At 36.0% G+C, this 21,355-nt stretch overlaps 1 protein-coding gene across 13 annotated transcripts in view; it reads right to left on the bottom strand.

Moving 5' to 3' along the window:
• Window positions 1-21,355, bottom strand: part of GOLGB1 (golgin B1) — an 86,749-nt gene that overhangs the window by 51,443 nt on the left and 13,951 nt on the right. For 6 of the 13 annotated variants that reach the window (XM_036849618.1, XM_036849617.1, XM_036849613.1 and 3 more), the window contains exons 2-10: window positions 14,888-14,982; window positions 13,133-13,285; window positions 12,788-12,940; window positions 10,353-10,481; window positions 7,141-7,266; window positions 4,799-4,921; window positions 3,570-3,683; window positions 1,704-2,106; window positions 561-676 (exon numbers count right to left, since the gene is read on the bottom strand). In XM_036849618.1, the coding sequence (XP_036705513.1) occupies window positions 561-676; window positions 1,704-2,106; window positions 3,570-3,683; window positions 4,799-4,921; window positions 7,141-7,266; window positions 10,353-10,481; window positions 12,788-12,940; window positions 13,133-13,285; window positions 14,888-14,980 (1,410 nt within the window). In that variant the 5' untranslated portion in view covers window positions 14,981-14,982. The remainder of the gene's footprint in view (window positions 1-560; window positions 677-1,703; window positions 2,107-3,569; window positions 3,684-4,798; window positions 4,922-7,140; window positions 7,267-10,352; window positions 10,482-12,787; window positions 12,941-13,132; window positions 13,286-14,887; window positions 14,983-21,355) is intronic. The other 7 variants (XM_036849607.1, XM_036849609.1, XM_036849610.1 and 4 more) reach the window with 5 other exon arrangements.

The raw sequence follows: 21,355 nt of genomic DNA, 5'->3' as shown, positions 1-21,355 counted from the left end.
ACTAACTCTCCTTGTTCTGATATTCAAGCTCAATAAGCAGCCTTCTGGTGATTAAAATCTAGCTCCCCAGAGACTTTTATAGAAGGCAGAGAGAATATACTGGCCAATCAACAGGAAATTAAACTTTTTACTGTTAACTGATTAATGTGGGCATTATGATTTCTACAATAGACTTTTAAGTTTGGTTAGACTGAATTGTATACTTTAAATCTGATCAAATCTCAGTCTACCAAAAACAAAATTGATTTCTCAGCTGGGAAAGCTGATTATAAGATTAAAATTAATGACTCATCTCCAATACAGAGTTCTAAGACCTTAGAATTAGAAAGGCTCTTGAGGTTATGCTGCTCATTGTCTACTTTTTTCTCATTATTCATTATTGGGACACTACTGTCTTTCATGATTCCTTTCAAACAGAATTGGCTCCAAAAAAGCATTTTATCAGGCAGAAAAGACAGAAGGCTTATACTGCTTTCTGGAATAAATTCTATTAGAACACCCAAGTATGGATACAGCAAAGACAAATAGATCATATTCATAAGAAGTACACATTTAATTACCTGTGTGCCCTCGTTAGAAACATCTGGCAAAGAAGTCTGAGATGCTATTTCATGTTTTAGCAACGTTGCCTTATTTAGAAATTGGTTGATTTCCTCGGATTTTTCCTGGAGTTGATCTAAGGAAAAGAAAATAAAATTGAAATGATCTTTGCCTCAAGCCTGAAACTTAGTGAGTTATCTTCTAGGGATACACCATATGCTGTTTATTCTAGTTCAGTTATCTTAATTAAAATTACGATGCCAATACCAACATTTTTATAAATTGTTTAAATGCTCTCAAGGACCAAAGGACATCTCAGTAAACCTCCTTCAAAGGTAAAATAAAACAGGTCTAGGTATTTTTTTTAAAAAGTCATTTTTCCTTTCCCCCTTGAAAACAGCCTTAGTGTTTTTTATTTTATTTTCTTCACTCCCCACGTAAGCATTATAAATCCTACTGAGATTCTACAGCACAGTTCTAAACATGAACATGGTTCAATTAAGAGAACAGCATGCTCATGTAACACACTGTTCCCATGTAATGTCCCTTAAGGCTTTCTGGTTAATGTTCAGCTCTCTTCAATACAGATCTTCAATTTAATGCTTTCTAAAATCTTTCCTGTATGCCTATCTTTTAGAATTAAACTAAATCAGAGGCATGTATTACTTTAATAATAACACATTTAAAAAAATGTTTTCTTTAAACCTCCTTAAAGGATAAAAGTTTTTAAAAAGAAATTTTCACCTATAAGAAGAGCATTCAGATCCATCTTTGGAAGTAAAGATGACTCCACGCAATTCAGTCTCCCTACATTTACAACTAGATCTGGCCTGAGTTTTCCACAAATTAATTCAAATCCTACTCATTTCAGTCAGTGAACCCTTCAGACCACAGTCATGTTTCACATAGGGTTCTTTTTAATGTCTGACACATTACTATCAATAGTTTTTAGTACTATAATAATAATTTTATTAAGCCAGATTATAACTTCAGTCAGAGATGGGAGAAATGCAACAAAGAGTTCAGAAGAGACACCTTTCTTAATCATTCTATTCATTCAATTGGTTTAAGCAAATGATGTCACTAAGAGATCCCTGAAATTTTAAAGGGATGCTAGACAAATGGGCTAGACAAATGGGCTTCAAATGTAATCAAATACTGACCTTCCAGCTGCTGAATGACCTGAGCTGAATGAGCTGCCTGTTCACTCTTATCTTGGAGAAGCTTTGAATTTTGATCCTTTAGGGCATCACAGGCAGAGTGCAGCTCTTGTTCAGTCTTTTGAAGACTCAAAATGTGAGAGGTCTTCTCTGCCATTTCTGTTTTGTGCTTCTGCTCCAAAGCACTGTACCGGGACTGCAGTTCAGCCTGGGCTTGACCTGCCTGTTCAAGCTGTTCTAGAAGATGATGCATTTCTTCCTGCAGGTTATGGAAAGATAGCTTTCTCTCTGCCACTTCAAGTTCCATCTTTTCCATCAGAATCTTGGACTCCTGTCTTTCTGTTTCTATAGTGTTCCTTAAAGTACTCTGCTCAGCTTCTATCTGCTGTAACTGCTGGGAGAAAATCTAAGAAAAAAAGACAAAGCCTCATGAACCATAAATTCATTCTTTCATTTCAATAAGCATAGTGAAGAGCCTCTTCTAGGTGAAGCCCAGGCCTAGACACTCAGGACCAAACCTACAATTGCATAAGACCCTCTGTTTTTGCTTCTTGATACTTTTGACAGTTTCTATTCATATATATATTTATTTGTGTCATTAGCTTTTCACTTATGTGTCTCCCAATACAAAATTAGTTCAATAAGGAAAGGGACTGTGCCTGTTTTATCATCACTGTTCTCCAGCATCTAGCATAATATATGGCATACTGAGTACGTGGTACTCAGTAAATACTGAATAAATGGATCCAGTCCCTGCCCTCAAGGAACTCAGAGTTTAGTGGGAGAGTCACACTTAAACAGATCATTATAATACAAAATATTAGAGGCCATGAGAGAGATACTTACAAGGTACTAAAAGGAGCAGAGAAGGGAAACTTACCATAACGTCACACATATGTAACTATCTCCATAGTACCTATCTAGTAAGTAGCACAACTGGGATTTGAACCTGACTATCCAATGACAGCCAGAAAGGGGACTCAGGGTCAGGGTATGGGTTCTGTTAGAACTGGAGATATGGGAACATGTTTCTATGCAAGAAAGACAGTCCTTCTCAAGGAGAGTTGAAAATTAAGAAGAAAGGATATGACTTTCTCCAGCAGCATGCAGGATCCAGATGAACAAGCAGAAAATGTGGACCATAGCACCGATTCCACATTAGGATTTGGCTCCCTGGATGTGAAGGGGCAGGGACACAGGGACTCCAAGGGCTGGTGAAGGAGTAGTCCAAATGGTCAGTCGCAGATCTATACCAGATAAGGAAAGGAGCGAGGCCAAGAAAGAACCAACATACCAGAGCAACACATGAAAGGATCAAGGAATCTTCATGAGAATGAAAGTCAGGACAGCCTAAGAAAGGGAATGACAGGATGAGCTACAGTCAGGGAATAGGATACCTGAGTTTAAGATTTTAGAACATCAGCATCCTTAATCACCTTTAAATTTAAGGGAATATTGCATGGTGGGATTATTTCAAACCAACATAAAGTTAAACAACAAAACAAACAAAGAAGGGACAGTACATAAAGCACAAGAACCATTGAAGACAGAGAAGGGGTAAACTGACAGAAAAGAAACTCCTTAGAGGAAAATATGACATTCTAAAGAAACTAGGACCCTAGACCTAAAATCACAAAGGAAAAGAACAACAATAAAAGATGTGAAATGTAAGCCTCATGAGGGAAGGAACTGTATATATTTTGCTCATCATAGTATTACCACCACTTAAGCACAGGGAATTTGTTGAAAGAATGAATAAATGGCATCAATTCTCTGAAGGCTTCTAACAGGATTTTATACCTGCTGCCTGGCAAACTAAAGTGGAAATGAATACTCCCAAGGCAGGTAGTAGAGATCACAAGGCAGTACCTGGTTTCTCTGTTCGGCAGCAGTCAGCTCCTGTTGCAGCAGGTCCACAACCTGAGCACGGCCCAACAAGGCTTCTTCATGCTCCTCAAGCTTCCTCTGCAGCACCCTCAATTTCTGAGAAGAAAACGTTTAGACATAATGTGCTAACACATGAGCGTCATTATCTGCTTACCTTTCAAAATGTCAGGTAGACTTGTGTACTTAAGATTTTTAGATGTTGAGGATGACAGATTAAAGGGTCGGACACCAGCATGCCATGCTTCCCATCCAGCAGCAACAAAGAATCTCCAAAAATGTCTTCTTCAGAGCACCAACGACAACCAAACTGACACAAGGAAGTCCCTGAATTAGGGAGCCTTTCTAATAATTAGATATTTATTACACATATCCACTTTTAAAATTATATAGTCATGTCCTGTACCTAAATAACATAGGTACACGTATATCCCACTCACCAAAGAGAATATTCTCTATAGGCAAGAACCATTTCTCTTCTAGTTTCATGCATGGGACAGGCACTTGATAAACATTTGTTGAATGAATAAGTCAATGATACATGTATATATTAATATTCTACTTTAAAAAGTGCTATATTCTGAAACTTTATTTAGTGGTATATTCTGAAGGATTGCCTAGAACTTGGAAGAAGTTTTCACTCAAAAACAATTAAATGAATCAGCCATGAAATACCACTGGAGTGCCTTTGGGTACCACACTGCACTACATACTAAACAGAAACAGATACTTTTGAGTTAGTAGATGATAAACTTAAAAACAATGAAGCCAATTTTCAAAAATTACTCAATGAATTAAAAAAAAATGAATGAGTTAATAAAAGACCTTATGGCTTCAAAATCACTGCTTTTTATCTTTAAATTTTCTAAAGTTTAAAACTGACTTCATTGTTTTTGAAGCTTTGGATCAGGTTTTCAATGCACAAAGGTAGATACAATCAGCAAACTGAAGAGAAACCAATTTCTGACTACCACATACATTTGCCAATTAAACTCAGCTTTTGAGTAGTGACAACCTGATTAGAGGGGTAAGAGGCAAGGTAAGGGAAAATAAATAAGCAATATGCAACAGAAGAGAACACCAAAAAAGAAGGCAATTAATGAGCAAACCCAGACCAAGTGAAGAGCAGTGGGTAAGGGTGGAAAAGTGGCTGTGATAACTTAATTAAATGTTAACCAAAACTACAATCATTCTACTAGGTTTTAGCAACACACCTGTTGCATCTCTGTTTCCACATCTGCCTGGGTTACTAACTGAAGAAGCTCATCTTCATGAAGACGAACTTGTGTCTCAAAGCGGGCATCTTTCTCTCGGACCACCTGCTGCATGGAACTCAACTGAAGACACACACCAGAGAAACTATACAAGTTACACTCCCAGAATATCGCACAAACAAAACTCACAGACTATTCTCCAAACACAGACACTGAGAATTGATAGACAATAGGTTTTTCAGATTAAATTTTGAATGCCAAGGATGAGAATTTTGGAAGAGAGATAGGCTTTGATGCTAACTTCGGAATGAGAGAGAAAGCCTATCATCAAATTCAGATGTCAGTCTAAACATAAATTTTGAATAAAAACTGTATTTGCATGGTTAATAGAAGTGTTTAAATATACAAGAGGTATATTTTTAAAAGATCTAAGGAGATTAGAATATTAAACATACAAAGTTAGATTCCTGTTAAGCCCTAGACAATTCTTTGAATATCACACTCACGCTCAAAAAGTTTCAGTGAAATTCTCATGCCCTATAAATATAAACTTCAAACTAATGTATCTTTTACTCAAGATTCTCTACAACTGGAAATACAAATCTTTCCTTCAGATCTCATTTTCAAAGAATTGCTTCTACCAAAGAACTTGGTATATTTCCATCCAAATCCACACCACCTCCCCAGACAGCTATTTTCAACTGTCATTACTTTCAGGCTTCTAGATCACCCTCATTTGTAACTGGCTCTTAACAAAATGAAATGGAAATAAATTGACTGGTTGTGAGTTGCTCGGTAGCAGTGTTTTTGTTTTGTTCATAGGTTTTGTGTGTGTGTGTAGGTGCGCGCGCGCACCTGCTTATTCATTTCCTTAAGATCTGTGGTTAAGCATGCCAAACAGCTCTTAGCGTGTCCATTTTGCACAGGTCCTTCAACTATTATTGATTTTTCAATTTGTGACACCTTGAACCAACCTTGGCTCTCCTTCTAGGTCGGAGAAAAAAAATCTTCATAATATTTTTGATTATCTGAATTCTGAAATCACTATGAATTTGAAATCCTGTGTTTCAAATGTATAGGCATTGGAGTCCTTCATGAGCCAAACACATCTACACATCCTTTCCCATAAATGTACCATATTCTCTTTCCAGAGACTTTGCTCACACCATTCCCCACAATTGGAATACCTTTCCCCACCTTGTTGAAACTATATTATCTATCCATCATAGTTTTACCTAAATCCTGAGTTTTCCACGTAACCTTCCTTGGTTGTCACATGCAAGTAACCCCTTTCACTTCTCAAAATACTTTCAGTTTGTATTGTTGCTTGTGATGCACATTCTGAATGGCTTGTATTACGATGGATCTGTTAATACACATAAATGTATTAACAGATCCATCATAGTGTGTGTGTGTGTGTGTGTGTGTGTGTGTGTGTGTGTGTGTGTATCTTGGCTTGCCATGTTTTAAGCCACTCGGTAAAAATATTTTGTATTTCTCCATCCTACATTGTATAAAGTGTACAAAAAAGGACACAATAAAAGCTAATAGGTAAAACTAAGGATTTTAGGATATCCAGTTTTAAATGTATACACAGCAGTAGGTCATCCGTAGACAGAGAGCACCACTAATACTACAAGTTATCAATAAAGTAAACACCAAACACCCAATGGATAAGATTAGCTATTATACAAAGGCACTTGAGGGAAAAAAGAAAAAAAAAAATGTTTCTTGAGTCAAAAGCATTCTCAAAGGTAAAATACGAGTGGGTGGTCAAACTGGAAATTTAGAAAAATAGAGAGAAAGAGTTGAGGATGCCAGTCCAAACAGTCTGGTCCTGTTAGCAGAAATAACTATGAAGAAGAAAGTCACATACTGGTGCCTTTTAACATTGAATCACATAACCTATGCCACTTTCTCATTACATAATCACTAAGTAATCTTCTGACTATAATTTAACTTATCATTAAGATTTTACTATAAAGAAATAATGGACCTAATCACTTGTATTTCTTTTGGTTTATCTAACAGTCTCTTTTGAACTTAGCATAAGCTCATTCCTTCCTAAAAGACCGAATCTCTGTGTGCTATTAAAACCAAGTTTCTGGGCCTGTGGAACTAAGAAACAGTCATAAATTAAGCTATGGTGTATTCATCAAGGTAAATAACACTTCTAATTTCTTCTACTACCACACCCTTCTAATTTCTACTGTAACATTCTAGCTACTATACTTTCATCTACTAAAGTTTTAAAAATAGACTGTCTGAATTGACTTGTCATGTAATAATCTTAAACTTTCATGATCTTTATTCTAATGATTCTGAGGTACCTTCCACCCTACCTGAGCAGCTTGCTCTGCCTGTGTCTGGCTGAGCTGGGTTTGCAAAGTGCTAATGAGTTCCTCCTTCTCTTGGAGCTGTTTCTTCATCATTAAAAATTCTTCCATCTCTGTTGAACTCTTAGCAAACTGAAGACATAGAAGAAAAAAATATTTAAGCAAAAGAATTGGCACTCTTAATTCTTGGACCACCCTTTCTCATTTGCCCTAAATACCTACCAATATCCTTCTAATTTCTACTTAACACTGAAGGGAATTGCATGTACTGTGTTTGTTTGTTTTTTTTTAATTATCAAAATTATTTGTCAGAGGAAAACAGAAACAATAGCAGCAGTTGCTCAATTTCTCTGAATCCTCACATAGAACCAGACAGTACAACTAGATAATAAAATCAAAAACCCATGGACAATATTTACAATAAATTAGGAAGGTAGTACTACAAACCCCAAAATACAAGTAGGTAGAGACAAGCCACCAAAAGACTCTGGTATTAGAGTCTGTACAATAGGAAGAAGGCAGCCACAGAGCAACATCTGATGGCCTTGAGAACAGGAAAACCTCCAAATAGCCAGTAAATTCTTATTGGAAAGCACAGTTGGCCAATCTTAGAACAACAGCTTAAATTGGCAGGGCTTTCCCATTCTCCAATACTGGCTGAACGCAAGGGGTCCACAGAAAAAAGGACAAAAGTGCTAGAACAATCTGGCCCAGCTGAAGTCTCAAAACTAACTCCTCAGGGCTGCCTTCCAAGACACCGACTGCACCAAGAAAAGACTTCTAGGTGTGAAATAGAAATTAAACAGAATAGGGATAACAGAAATAGAAGACAAAGGGCTATACACGTGCTATACTATTCATTGTCAACTATGATATTTTCATATATCAATTCATGTGGCTATCAAGGGCTTGAAATATGCTTAATGTAAATGAGAAATTTAATTATTAATATTATTTAATTTTAATTAACTTAAGTATAAATTATTTTTCCATTAAATACAATTGTGTTTTGGTATGATTATATTTCACTTTACTTGTTGCATCACATAATATACTGCTGAATTGTTGTGCAAGTAATAAGTGTCCATGTTGCTCCTAGTGTTATAATAAACATACCAGCTATCTAGCCAGTGGCAATGGATTGATTCCATTTAAATAATTTTTTTCCTACACACCTATGTGATGTGTTTATTAGAATACTTTATGCAGAGAGCATGAATAACAGTTAATACCTATGTAAATCATAATTGGTAATTAAAATATACTTATTTTTATTGAATTATTTTTCTAGTTCAAAAATAAGTATAGACACACTTTTAAGTTTAAAATAAAGGTGTACTACCGATGCATAGTTTATTCCTTTTTATTTCTAAGTAGTATTCCATTGTGTGTTTAAATATTCTCCTGTTGATAGACATGTTGTTTCTAGTTTTTGGTTTCACAAGTAAAGCTGCTATGAACATGCATATACAAGTCTTTATGTGGACATGTGCTTTCATTTCTCACAGATGTAGCTTTAAAGCTGATATGTTTTTCAAAGTCAAATTAACGATTCTAAATAATTAACCAGTTTCTAGACGTGGATGCAAATATTAAAGGAAAATGATGTTTCAGCACTCAGTTCAGTTATTAGAAAGTTTCTATATATGCATGGAACAACTTGAGTATATGAATCTATTTTCTCAATTGAAAATTTTATGAAATCTAAACACAGATGAAGTATTTCCAATGAAAATTTAGCATCCAAATTGATATATAATATAAAATACACACCAAATTTCAGACTTAGTGCAGAAAAAAGATTATAAATTTACACAAAAATAATTTTATATTAATCTTAAAAGTATACTTTTAATAAATTGAACTAAATTAAATATATTGTTAAAATTAAGTTTACCTGTTTCTTCTTTACCTTTTGTAATGTAGCTGCTAAAAAATTTAAAATTATACACATGACCCACATTATATTACTATTGAGCAAATTTGGTATAGACCAGAGTGAAGGGCAGGAAGAAGAAAGCCAGGAAGTCTCAGAAATCCACCTGCCTTATCTTTGAACACAACACAAAAACAACAAAAGAAAAAAGTCTGTTAAATAAAAAAAGTTTTCCTGAATCAAGCCTCCTTCTAAAAGTTTAGGAAAATTAATTTCACACAAAAATAAGAAACATAAAATGATCAAGGTCAAATCCCATCCAAAGTTATTATTAAAAAAAAAGAAAACTAAGGAGCAGGTGAGAAAAGCATACCACAGGCATGCTCAAAAACCAAATCGAGTATGGATACCAAAGGGGGAAGTGGGGATGGGATGGATTGTGAGATTGGGATTGACATATATACACTACTATGTATAAAATAGATAACTAATGAGAACCGACTGTATAGCATAGGGAGCTCTACTCAATGCTCTGTGGTGACCTAAATGGGAAGGAAATCCAAAAAAGAGGGGATATAAGTATACGTATAGCTGATTCACTTTGCTGTAGAAACTAACACTACATTGTAAAGCAACTATACTCCAATAAAAGTAATTAATTAATTTTAAAAAAATCAAAATTGCAATTTATTTCAACAGGTGTTTAAAAAATTAAGAAAATTATACAAGACATGAAAGAATAAAATTAAAAAATGAGAATTAGAAAAACTCAGAAATGAAGTGACAGAATTCAGGAAAAATTTGATTCTTCTGAATCAAAATGAATTCTGAAAATTCATTTCAGAAAAGAACACAAAACAAGAAGGAACACAAAAGTAAATAACCATAAAATAGAATGCCTTAAATAAAATAAGAAAAAAAAAGAAGAAACTTTTGAAAATGAAGAGGTAAAAAGGAACCAAAAGTGACAAAATGGAAGATAATCAAAGATGGAACATATGGATAATAGAAGTCCCCAAAGAAGAAAACAGACTAAATACTACAGCTATATAATTCAAGAAAACTCTTCTGAAATAAAAATGTGCAAAACCAAATATTGAAAAAGCATACTGGGTATCTACAAATATCAACCATGGATGACAAACACCAATGCACAGTCTAGTTACTAGACTTAGTGGGGAAAGAAGGAAGGGAGGAAAGAGAAGGAAAAGGAAGAAGGAAGGAAGGAAATTGATAGATTCATAGACAAATATTATAGAACTAATGTTATTAGTCATATAATAATCCATTGGGCTTTAGTGATTTGTTAACTTAATGATTATGAGGTGACTTACACCCCTACCTGTGTAGCTTGCTCTGCCTGTGCCTGGCTAAGCTGGGCTTGCAAACTGCTAATTAGTTCCTCCTTCTCCTCGAGTTTATGTTTTATCTTTTCTACTTCCATCTCTTCTTCTGTAGAACTCTTGTCAAGCTGAAAACGCAGGAGATAAAGTCATTTAAATAAAAGAATCTAATTTGCCCTATACAGCCATTTGATTATAGTGTTATCCAACTGATGGGAGCAAAAAATAACACCTGACGTAACAACAAGGAAGGAATCTTAAGAGTTTTCCAGTTTCAGTATGGCCAAGTAGTTCCTATTAGAACCATCCTCCCTCAGATAACCACTATAAACTGGACAATATAGAAAAACAGCTATCTGAAAATGCTGGAGAGCAACCAAAAGCAGGAAGATACCAGAGGGGAGTCAATACTTGGAAGTAATGGCACCATGTTTCCCATTTTTATAGTTTTTAGTCTGAGGGCAAAACCAGTCAGTGACATACAGGAGTAAAACATAACAGAAAACTCATAGTCTCACTGCCTTGAAGAACTAGAGGACAGAATTCAGGAAAACACAGCTGCTAAGTGAGGGGCAAAGCATCATAAAAGAGACAGTGGCAGGGTGGGGGGAAGAATTCAAATATTTCAATAATCTATTTTTTTCCAAAATCTCTTCCTTCGACTGAACCAGATTCTACCTCTCATCTGAAGTCACCACCAGCCCCTAACCCCCAAAATGAACCTAGTCTGCTTATTGGAACCACACAGAATAATTTTACATTTTCTTCCACATAATAGTCAAGTATCTGAGGATTGCCATCATTTCTTCAACTACGCTTTCCAGAGACTATCAAGCTCTGTCATGGGTATACAGTAGTTAAAAAGCTGCTGTGACTGATTGCTGGAACTTAGAAATCATTTAATCCGACACTTTTATTTAACAGAGGAAGGAAATGAAGCTACACGATGCTAATTTGTTTAAGGTCTCAGAGCTTTAAAAAAAAAAAGGCAGAGTATAAAATGGATGATTTAAAAATCTAACAACATAGCAGAGGGAAAAGTTAAAAGAAACAAAGCCATATGGGGAGAGACAGGTTGGTGCTCCCACAGCCAGGGGGAAGAAAGAATAATGAGAGGAAAAAAACAAAAAGTAAGAAAAGAAGAATCAAAATGAATACATTAGTCGAGAAGAGTAAGAGAAGCTTCTAAAATAAGCTTTGAGAAGTTAAATAAGGCTATCAATTCAGGAAAAGTAATATCTTCTGAGCATTACACCCAGGAAGGAAAGACTAACCACAGTACTAGTGAGCTAACTAGTGACCCCAAAGGTTGTGCCTAGAGAACTGATTAAAATCTCATTTCCCAAAAACTAAAATCATTGTGAATAAGAATACTAGTGGGTCAAAAAATAAAACAGGGTGAAATCTAAGAAAAAATTAAAAGGTTTCTTACGTAGAGTTACATCTAAGCAAACTGGTAATGTGTACTGTGATGTGCTGGCCTCTCTGTATTCTATACCAAACTCTCCAAACAACTGAAGTTTCTTGTTCTCTAACTAGCTGGCTGAATGTGAATATTTGGGGTTTAACCATAGAGGAAAGGTAATAAGAACAAGTATTAGGACAATGCTCTATTCCTCAAAAGGCATAGGCACTTTCCTCACTCCTCTCTCCATCCCCAACCTTGAACGTTTTTGTTGGTGGCAGTCATAAACCTACAGAGCATGACTTAGAGGAGCCCAAAGTAATCTAGCTGATTAAGCCCACAATGCATGAAACTTTAATATACTATTATGTGGCCATATAAAGACAAAGAATATTCTGTATCAAGTCACTGAACTAAAGAATTTCAGAGGTGGGAGAAACCTTAGAGTTCACCTAGTTTAATCTTCTAACTAAAGATAAAACTCCTCCAAAAGCTATGTGTCTCTCCTACTTAAATGCCTCAATTTAATTTTTTTTTTCTTCCTGTTAGCCTTTTTAACTCCCTGAAAGTCTAGGTCACAACTAATATTTAATTTCCATATTTTCTGTTGGCCTTTTATTCTGTGTTTGGCCCATAGCCCAGCTAGACTGCAAGCTCAAAAAGAAAGGACGGTACTGGGGACTTCCCTGGTGGTCCAGTGGCTAAGACACAGAGCTCGCAATGCAGGGGGCCTGGGTTCGATCCCTGGTCAGGGAACTAGATCCCACATGTCACAACTAAGAGTTTGCATGCCGCAACTAAAGATCCTGCATGCCACAAATAAAAGATCTCGCATGCCACAACAAAGATCCCATGTGCTGCAACTAAGACCCAGCACAGCCAAATAAATAAATAAATATTTTTTTTAAAAAAGGACTGCATTTAGTGCTGCATTACTTTAGCTTCATAAATTTTTGTGATTAGTGAAGATCTGCTATAATGAGAGCCTTTTTCTACTCAGAAAATGTATATTATACCCAGTCACCATACCTTGGAGAGTTGCTCCTCTGACTGAGGTTCTGTGGACAGAACAGTCCCTCCTTGTGCCTTCATCTCTTCTATGTGTTTATTCAAAGAAGTTAATTTGGCCTTAGCATGAAGTTTTAGTTTTTTAATTTTGTTATCAGCAGCTTTTCTTTCTTCCTGTCAGAGAACAATGATGGTAAATACACAAATGCTTATTCATCACTTATCCAGCATATAACAAGTTATTCTCAGTAGGCATCATCTTAGACTAGTAGGGAAATCAGATTCTCTAATAATCTAAGTGAAGAAAAAAATCAAAGTGACTGTTATGTCTTTTATCAAGTGCTTGGCAAGAAAGGACAGTGGTACCTGTAGAATTTCATCCTTCTGCTGTAGTTGAGCATCCTTCTGTCCAATGATTTCTTTTAGTTCCTGCACCAACTGCTCTGTATAAGCCAGGCGCTCCAGAACATCCTCTTGTGTTCTATCATTAAACTCCATGTCAGATTCTTGGGGTAATTCCTGGTATTTAGACAAAAAGTTGCCAATTTACAAGGGAAAAGGTATCAGCTTCCAAACAGGAGTTCCTTCATTCCAACTTTATCTTATCTCTTGTCCAACTCATATCCTTACTTAAGAAATCTTTCCAAGGAGATGAGGACCCAGGGGCAGGGTATGGGTTGGAGTAAAGGAGGAGCCTTAGTTGTCAAGAATGGGGCTTGGCTTATGTAAATCTTGCAGCCTAGTGGTAAAATTCCCGGGGACTGAATGCCCTGGGCTGTGGAAGTCCTCCAGAGATGTTGCTTGGATATTATTAGAAGAGTTGTTTGGAGGGGCTGAGAGTTGTGGAAAAGGAGGGGGTGTGGAGGATGGTGGAGGGTGGAGGAGGGGGAATGGGTAGGGAGGGGGAGCAAAGTGAGCATGTGTGTACACTGTAAGGTGTCTAAGGCTGTGCAGGGATGGACAGGGACACGCTCATACTTACCTGGCAGAGGAAATAAAAATAAAAAATTTTTTTAATTTTAAAAAGAAATCTTTCCAATAATAACTACCCAATATTAGTTATTACCCAATATTATTACTAACCAATAACTATTATCATAGCCATTGCAATATATATTAAGTATTTTGTTAATGTTAACCATTTTACAAATATTATCTCATTTACAGTCTTATCATACTAATTTTACCAAAGAGAAAAATAAAGGGAAGCAAAGATCACGAAACATTTAGTGGAAGAGCTCAAAATTTAAAATTAAGAAAGTAGTTGAATAAAATTCTTTTGGGCTTCCCTGGTGGCGCAGTGGTTGAGAGTCTGCCTGCTAATGCAGGGGACACGGGTTCGAGCCCTGGTCTGGGAGGATCCCACATGCCGCGTAGCGGCTGGGTCCGTGAGCCACAACTACTGAGCCTGCGCGTCTGGAGCCTGTGCCCCGCAACGGGAGGGGCCGCGGTAGTGAGAGGCCCGCGCACTGCGATGAGGAGTGGCCCCCGCTTGCCGTGACTGGAGAAAGCCCTCGCACGAACCGAGGACCCAACACAGCCAAAAATAAATAAATAAATAAATAAAGTAGCTATAAAAAAAAACCAAAACAATCGAATTCATGCTCTGCAATTCAGTTTAAAAAAAAAAAAAAATTCTCTTAATCACCAGGGAATACTGCTTGTCTTTTAAGAAAGTGAAAGGACTTTTTTTGAGTCCTATGTGACCTTCAAAAAAATACAATACAAACTATAAGAGAAGTGATAGATGAATTTACAATAGCAAACAGATGGTCTGAAACCCAAAAGGTGCTCCAGTTCCACCATTTGTTGTTTCAAACTTTTCCTATGAAACAGGAATACATATCCGAGGAGTTAAAACAATCTAGCACTAAGTAAGCCCCAGGGGGACAAATGAGGACAATCTTTCTAATCTCATCCAGGACTTGATTCCCATCACTGTGTCTCATAGGCTACAAACTTACAGGAACAGGATCATTTACAAAGTCTCAATATTTTTCTTAGTCTTCTCTTCCACCTAGCACAAGGAAGCCTGCTCACACCCTTCTATCTTAAATTCTTGTCTTCAGAAGAACACGGAACATATTTCTCATTAGTTCAATTCAGAACAGAGCTACTCACAGGTTCTAAGGAAGCCCTCATATTCTCATCAGTTTCATCTCCTGATAATTCATGCAAAACAACATTTGCTAATCCTGACAATCGGCTCAGCATTTCTGCAAGAAAAGAAAACATAAGAATCAGTCAAGTAGATACATGCTTCTCCTATGATGGTAACTACCACCTATAAGTTAAATAAGAAAACTGTGCAGGTGATATATATTAGACACAGACTACATCACGATGATGTCTTTAAAAAGGCATTTAAGTATGTACACTGTAGTCAAACACTGTTCTTTTCAGTGACAACTACACAGAGATTTTAATCACCATCACTAATGTTTTAAAAATGAAATACAAATACATAATTGTTTAGTGGAAAATAATACACCTTACAGGTTATCTTTAATGCCTTTTCTTTCATCATAATTTCATTGGCAAACATGGAGTTCTAACTATTCCTTCCCCTGCCAGACTGTTATTCACTTCTAATCGGTCATATACACCCCATAATTCAACAAAATTTTTCTTTTTTATGTGCCTCATGAACCCTGTTCTTTCAGGAAGCTTTCTCAATAAACCATGTGGTTTCACTAAAATTTAAATGTAATCCTTGTTCAAAACATATAGCATTAAATGCATACATTAGAAAAAAAGGAAGAATGACTAAAATCAGTAACCTATGCTTCTTCTGTAGGAAATTGGAAAAAGAAGAGCAAATTAAAACAAATTTAAGCAGAAAAAAGAAAATTAATATTAGAGCAGAAATTAATAAAATTGAAAACAGAAAAATAGAGAAAATCAGTAAAACTAAAAGTTGATTCTTTGAAAACATGAATAAAATACATAAAGCTCAGTCAGGCTGACAAACAAAAAAAGAGAGAAGACACAAATTATCAATATCAGATATGAAAGAGGAGAGAGACATCACTACTGACCTACCATACATTAAAAGGTAATAAAGGAACACTACAAATAACTCTATACCCATAAATTCATCAACATAGATGAAATAGGCCAATTCCTTGAAAGATAACAAGCCACCAAAACTCACTCAAGAAGAAATAGACAACCTGAATACACACACACACACACACACACACACACACACGCAAGCACACATACCCTTTCTCTCTCTCTGTCTTCCTTTTTCCTTCATTATTTATTTAATCATTTATTCATTCATTCAGATCAGTGTCACTTGCCAGTCCATAAACTCATTAAAAGTGAGAATATTAATGTTTTGATAGGAAAAATCAAAATAAACTGGACTGTCATAGCATTATTATAAGCAATTATGCTAAATTTTATGCTGAGTGACAAAATATTATTCGGCTTTTAAAATCCTCAGCAGGAAGAAATGTAAAAGCTATTGCACAAAATAAGCACTTGAATAAAACTAGTCTCTGCTATAGTTTTCTTCCACTCAGTAACAGTGTTTAGGGCAGCCATGGTCATTAATTAAGAAATGGCAAGACCTTTGTTTCTATAACAGGTTACTTAGATAAGCAGCATATAGCATTTGGAAAAGACGTGTGAAACAGGAAAGGAAGAGAGAACCACTAGGAGGGCAACATAGGACCATATATAACTACATATATAATTACTGAAAGGGCAACACAAAGTCATATATAAGTGCATAGGGACATAATAATCAGTCACTCATCAAGTTATGAGACTCACAACTACAGTCAGCTAAAAAACAAACAAAACTCACCAGGACACAGACTCTAAACTTTCTTTTTAGCTCTAGACATTCAATTTTCTATAGTAATCATTAATGAAGGAAATGAACACTATAACTAAAGAGTCTTTATTAGGCACAGAAATGTGTACTAATCAAATAGTCATAATAGAACCTAACATATCAAGCAGAAGCACTTTATCTTCAGATTTTTCAGAGCCTGTTGGGAATAAGCAAAAGGAAAAACAAAAAAAACCCAACTGATAGGACTCTGAGAAGATGGTAATAGCAGATAGCATAGCTTTTGGATCTTCCTAAATTCCCCCATAAAATCAGACAAAGCAATTAGATAACAAAATAAAAAACCCATGGACAGCCTTTACCAAAACGAACAAGCAAACAAATAAAATGAGGCAAAGTTTCCCACAAACTCCAAAATAAACATGGATATAGAAAAAACACCAAAAGCCACAAGATCTGTGTATCACTGTTGTCCATGCAGGAGGAATAAAGGGAAGCAAAGGGTAGCAGAATGTGCCACTCACTCCAAAATATGCCACTTGGCAGAAGGATTATTTTGAGCTAATGCACTTGAAAAACAGCAGGTACAAGTAGGGTGTGCTGATCTCCCCTTTTTCTCCCTGAAAGGAAGAGATAAAACACCCATATGGAAGATGTTCTCTCTATACCAGGAAGAAAGTAATATTGTTGTCTCCAGGGATGGGAGCTGAAGCCAAAAGAAATCTGTAAAAACAAACCTTGTAAACTAACCCTTATCTCCCAAGTCACTGCTCTATGATTAATGACCTCCTTGTGTTGTCTCATTTTCACAATTTACTACTGTTTGACCAACTCAGTGTATAGATGTTAGATTCTAACTGCTTCTTTGGGTCTTCATTTCCTTATAAGGGCTCCCATGCCACATAAAACTGATATTAAATAAATTTGTATGCTTTTCGCCTGTTAATCTTTCCTACATCAATTTAATTCTCAGACCTAGCCAAAAACCCTTAGAGGACAGAGGCAAAATTTTATCTCCCCTATAGAAACTGTAAGAGCACAACAGACCTAATACCAAGAGAACCACAAAAAATCCAGTGGGTATTCACTGGAAAATGTGTCCAGTCAATTAAAGAACAGTAGCTGGAAAAGGGAAATGCATCCCCACTCCAACAACAGGTAAGTACAAGAAACCTGCAAGGTTTGAAGTGGCTAAGGCAGCGCAGGCCACATTAATTCTCCAACCGAAGAGCCAGGGCTCTTTTTCAGAATAGGGCCTCCACTGAGGAGAATTTTCTGAGAGTAGAATGAAAAATCATCAAGACAGAATTAACAGAGACCAAAGGAAGATCCATATAAAGATAAAATGGGGTTGGTAGGAGAAGAGTCAGGAAATCTCAGAAATCCAGCTGCCATATATTTGAACAATAGTGGAAAACATAAGCAGAAGCTCTGTGAGGTTAGAAAAGCTATGCAAAATAAGTATTCTAGAAGTTCAGCAACAGTAAATAAACATAAAGATGCACAGCTGAAAAGTAACACAATCTCCATACAAAGTTATTATAAGGAAAATGAGGAAAACAATATCCATAAAGGAAATAGAAGCATGTCAAAGAGCCATTCTCAAATACACTTCAGAACCATAACCTACTAAAAAGAACTGAAAGGCATTAAAAATTATTAAGACATGAAAAAATATACATCAGAAGTTGAAAAACCCAGGAAGACAGCAAGAGAAGAGAAAGGAACAAAGGAACTATAAAATAGTGAGAAAACTATTAACCAAATGGCAATAGTAAGCCCTTACCTTTTAATAATTACTTTAAAACTAAATGGATTAAATTTTCCAATCAAAAGACATCGAGTGGCTGAATGGATTAAAAAAACAAGATCCAACTATATGCTGTCCACAAGAGACTCACTTGATCTCTAAGGATACACACAGGCTGAAAGTGAAGGCATGGAAAAAGATATTCCATGCAAATAGTAACCAAAAGAAAGCAGGGGTAGCTGTACTTATAACAGACAAAACAGACTTCAAGTAAAAAACTGACCAAGAGACAGAGAAGGTTTTTATATAATGACAGGGGAGATCAATTCATACATAACAGGATATGAACTTGTAAGTCTATAACAGGATATAACACTTGTGAATATATATGCACCCAAAATTAAAGCACCTAATTATATTTAGCAAATTTTAACAGAATTGAAGGGAGAAATAGGTAGCAATACAATAACAGTAGGAGACTTCAATATCCCACTTTCAACAATGGATAGATCATCCAGACACAAAAGCAATAAGGAAACACTGGACTTGAACAACACATTATACAGAAAAGACCTAACAAACATATATAGAACATTCCATCCAACAGCAGTAGAACATGCACTTTTTTCAAGTGCATATGTAACATTCTTTAGGATAGATCATATGTTGGACCACAAAACAAGTCTTAACAAATTTAAGACTGAAATCACATTGAGTATCATTTCTTAACACAATGACATGAAACTAGAAATCAGTAACAAGAGGAAAAATGGAAAATTCACAAACATGTGAAAATTAATACACTCTGAAAAACCAACGGGTCAAAGAAGAAATCAAAAGGGAAATCAAAAACTATCCTGAGACAGATGAAAATGAAAACATGACATATCAAAACTTATGGGATGTAGGTCTAAGAGGGAAGTTTTTTTGTTTTTTTATTATTATTATTTTAACATCTTTATTGGAGTATAATTGCTTTACAATGGTGTGATAGTTTCTGCTTTATAAAAAAGTGAATCAGCTATACATATACATATAACACCATATCTCCTCCCTCTTGCGTCTCCCTCCCATCCTCCCCATCCCACCGCTCTAGGTGGTCACAAAGCACCGAGCTGATCACCCTGTGCTATGTGGCTGCTTTCCACTAGCTAGCTATTTTACGTTTGGTAGTGTATGTATGTCCATGCCACTCTCTCACTTCATCCCAGCTTACCCTTCCCCCTCCCCATGTCCTCAAGTCCATTCTCTATGTCTGCGTCTTTATTCTTGTCCTGCTCCTAGGTTCTTCAGAACCTTTTTTTTTTTTTTTAGATTCCATATATATGTGTTAGCATATTATATTTGTTTTTCTTTTTCTGACTTACTTCACCCTGTATGACAGACTCTAGGTCCATCCACCTCACTACAAGTAACTCAATTTCATTTCTTTTTATGGTTGAGTATTATCCCATTGTATATATGTACCACATCTTCTTTATCCATTCAGCTGTTGATGGACACTTAGGTTGCTTCCATGTCCTGGCTATTGTAAATGGAGCTGCAATGAACATTTTGGTACATGACTCTTTTTGAATTATGGTTTTCTCAGGGTATATGCCCAGTAGTAGGATTGCTGGGTCGTATGATAGTTCTATTTTTAGTTTTTTAAGGAACCTCCATACTGTTCTCCATAGTGGCTGTATCAATTTACATTCCCACCAGCAGTGCAAGAGGGTTCCCTTTTCTCCACACCCTCTCCAGCATTTATTGTTTGTAGATTTTTTGATGATGGCCATTCTGACTGGTGTGAGGTGATACCTCATTGTACTTTTGATTTGCATTTCTTTAATGATCAGTGATGTTGAGCATCCTTTCATGTGTTTCTTGGCAACCTGTATACCTTCTTTGGAGAAATGTCTATTTAGGTGTTCTGCCCATTTTTGGATTGTGTTGTTTCTTTTTTTGATATTGAGCTGCATGAGCTGCTTGTAAATTTTGGAGATTAATCCTTTGTTAGCTGCTTCATTTGCAAATATTTTCTCCCATTCTGAGGGTTGTCTTTTCGTCTTGTTTATGGTTTCCTTTGTTGTGCAAAAGCTTTTAAGTTTCATTAGGTCCCATTTGTTTTTGTTTTTATTTCCATTTCTCTAGGAGGTGGGTCAAAAAGGAGCCTGCTGTGATTTATGTCATAGTGTTGGGCTTACGTTCTCCTCTAGGAGTTTTATAGTGTCTGGCCTTACATTTAGGTCTTTAATCCAATTTGAGTTTATTTTTGTGTATGGTGTTAGGGAGTGGTCTAATTTCATTCTTTTACATGTAGCTGTCCAGTTTTCCCAGCACCACTTATTGAAGAGGCTGTCTTTTCTCCATTGTATAGTCTTTCCTCCTTTATCAAAGATAAGGTGACCATATGTGCATGGATTTATCTCTGGGCTTTCTGTCCTGTTCCATTGATCTATATTTCTGTTTTTGTGCCAGTACCATACTATCTTGATTAATGTAGCTTTGTAGTATAGTCTGAAGTCAGGGAGCCTGATTCCTCCAGCTCCATTTTTCTTTCTCAAGATTGCTTTGGCTATTCAGGGTCTTTTGTGCTTCCATACAAATTGTGAAATTTTTTGTTCTAGTTCTGTGAAAAATGCCATTGGTAGTTTGATAGGGATTGCTTTGAATCTGTAGATTGCTTTGGGTAGTATAGTCATTTTCATAATGTTGATCCTTCCAATCCAAGAACATGGTATATCTCTCCGTCTGTCTGTATCATCTTTAATTTCTTTCATCAGTGTCTTATAGTTTTCTGCGTACAGGTCTTTTGTCTCCTTAGGTAGCTTTATTCCTATGCATTTTATTCTTTTTGTTGCAGTGGTAAATGGGAGTGTTTCCTTAATTTCTCTTTCAGATTTTTCAACATTAGTATATAGGAATGCCAGAGATTTCTGTGCATTAATTTTTTATCCTGCTACTTTACCAAATTCACTGATTAGCTCTAGTAGTTTTCTGGTAGCATCTTTAGGATTCTCTATGTATAGTATCATGTCATCTGCAAACAGTG

This window comes from Balaenoptera musculus, chromosome 4, assembly GCF_009873245.2.
Source record: "Balaenoptera musculus isolate JJ_BM4_2016_0621 chromosome 4, mBalMus1.pri.v3, whole genome shotgun sequence".
NCBI lineage: Eukaryota > Metazoa > Chordata > Mammalia > Artiodactyla > Balaenopteridae > Balaenoptera > Balaenoptera musculus.
The sequence above is the reverse complement of the archived record's forward strand: the minus strand, read 5'-3'. Positions and strand labels throughout refer to the sequence as shown.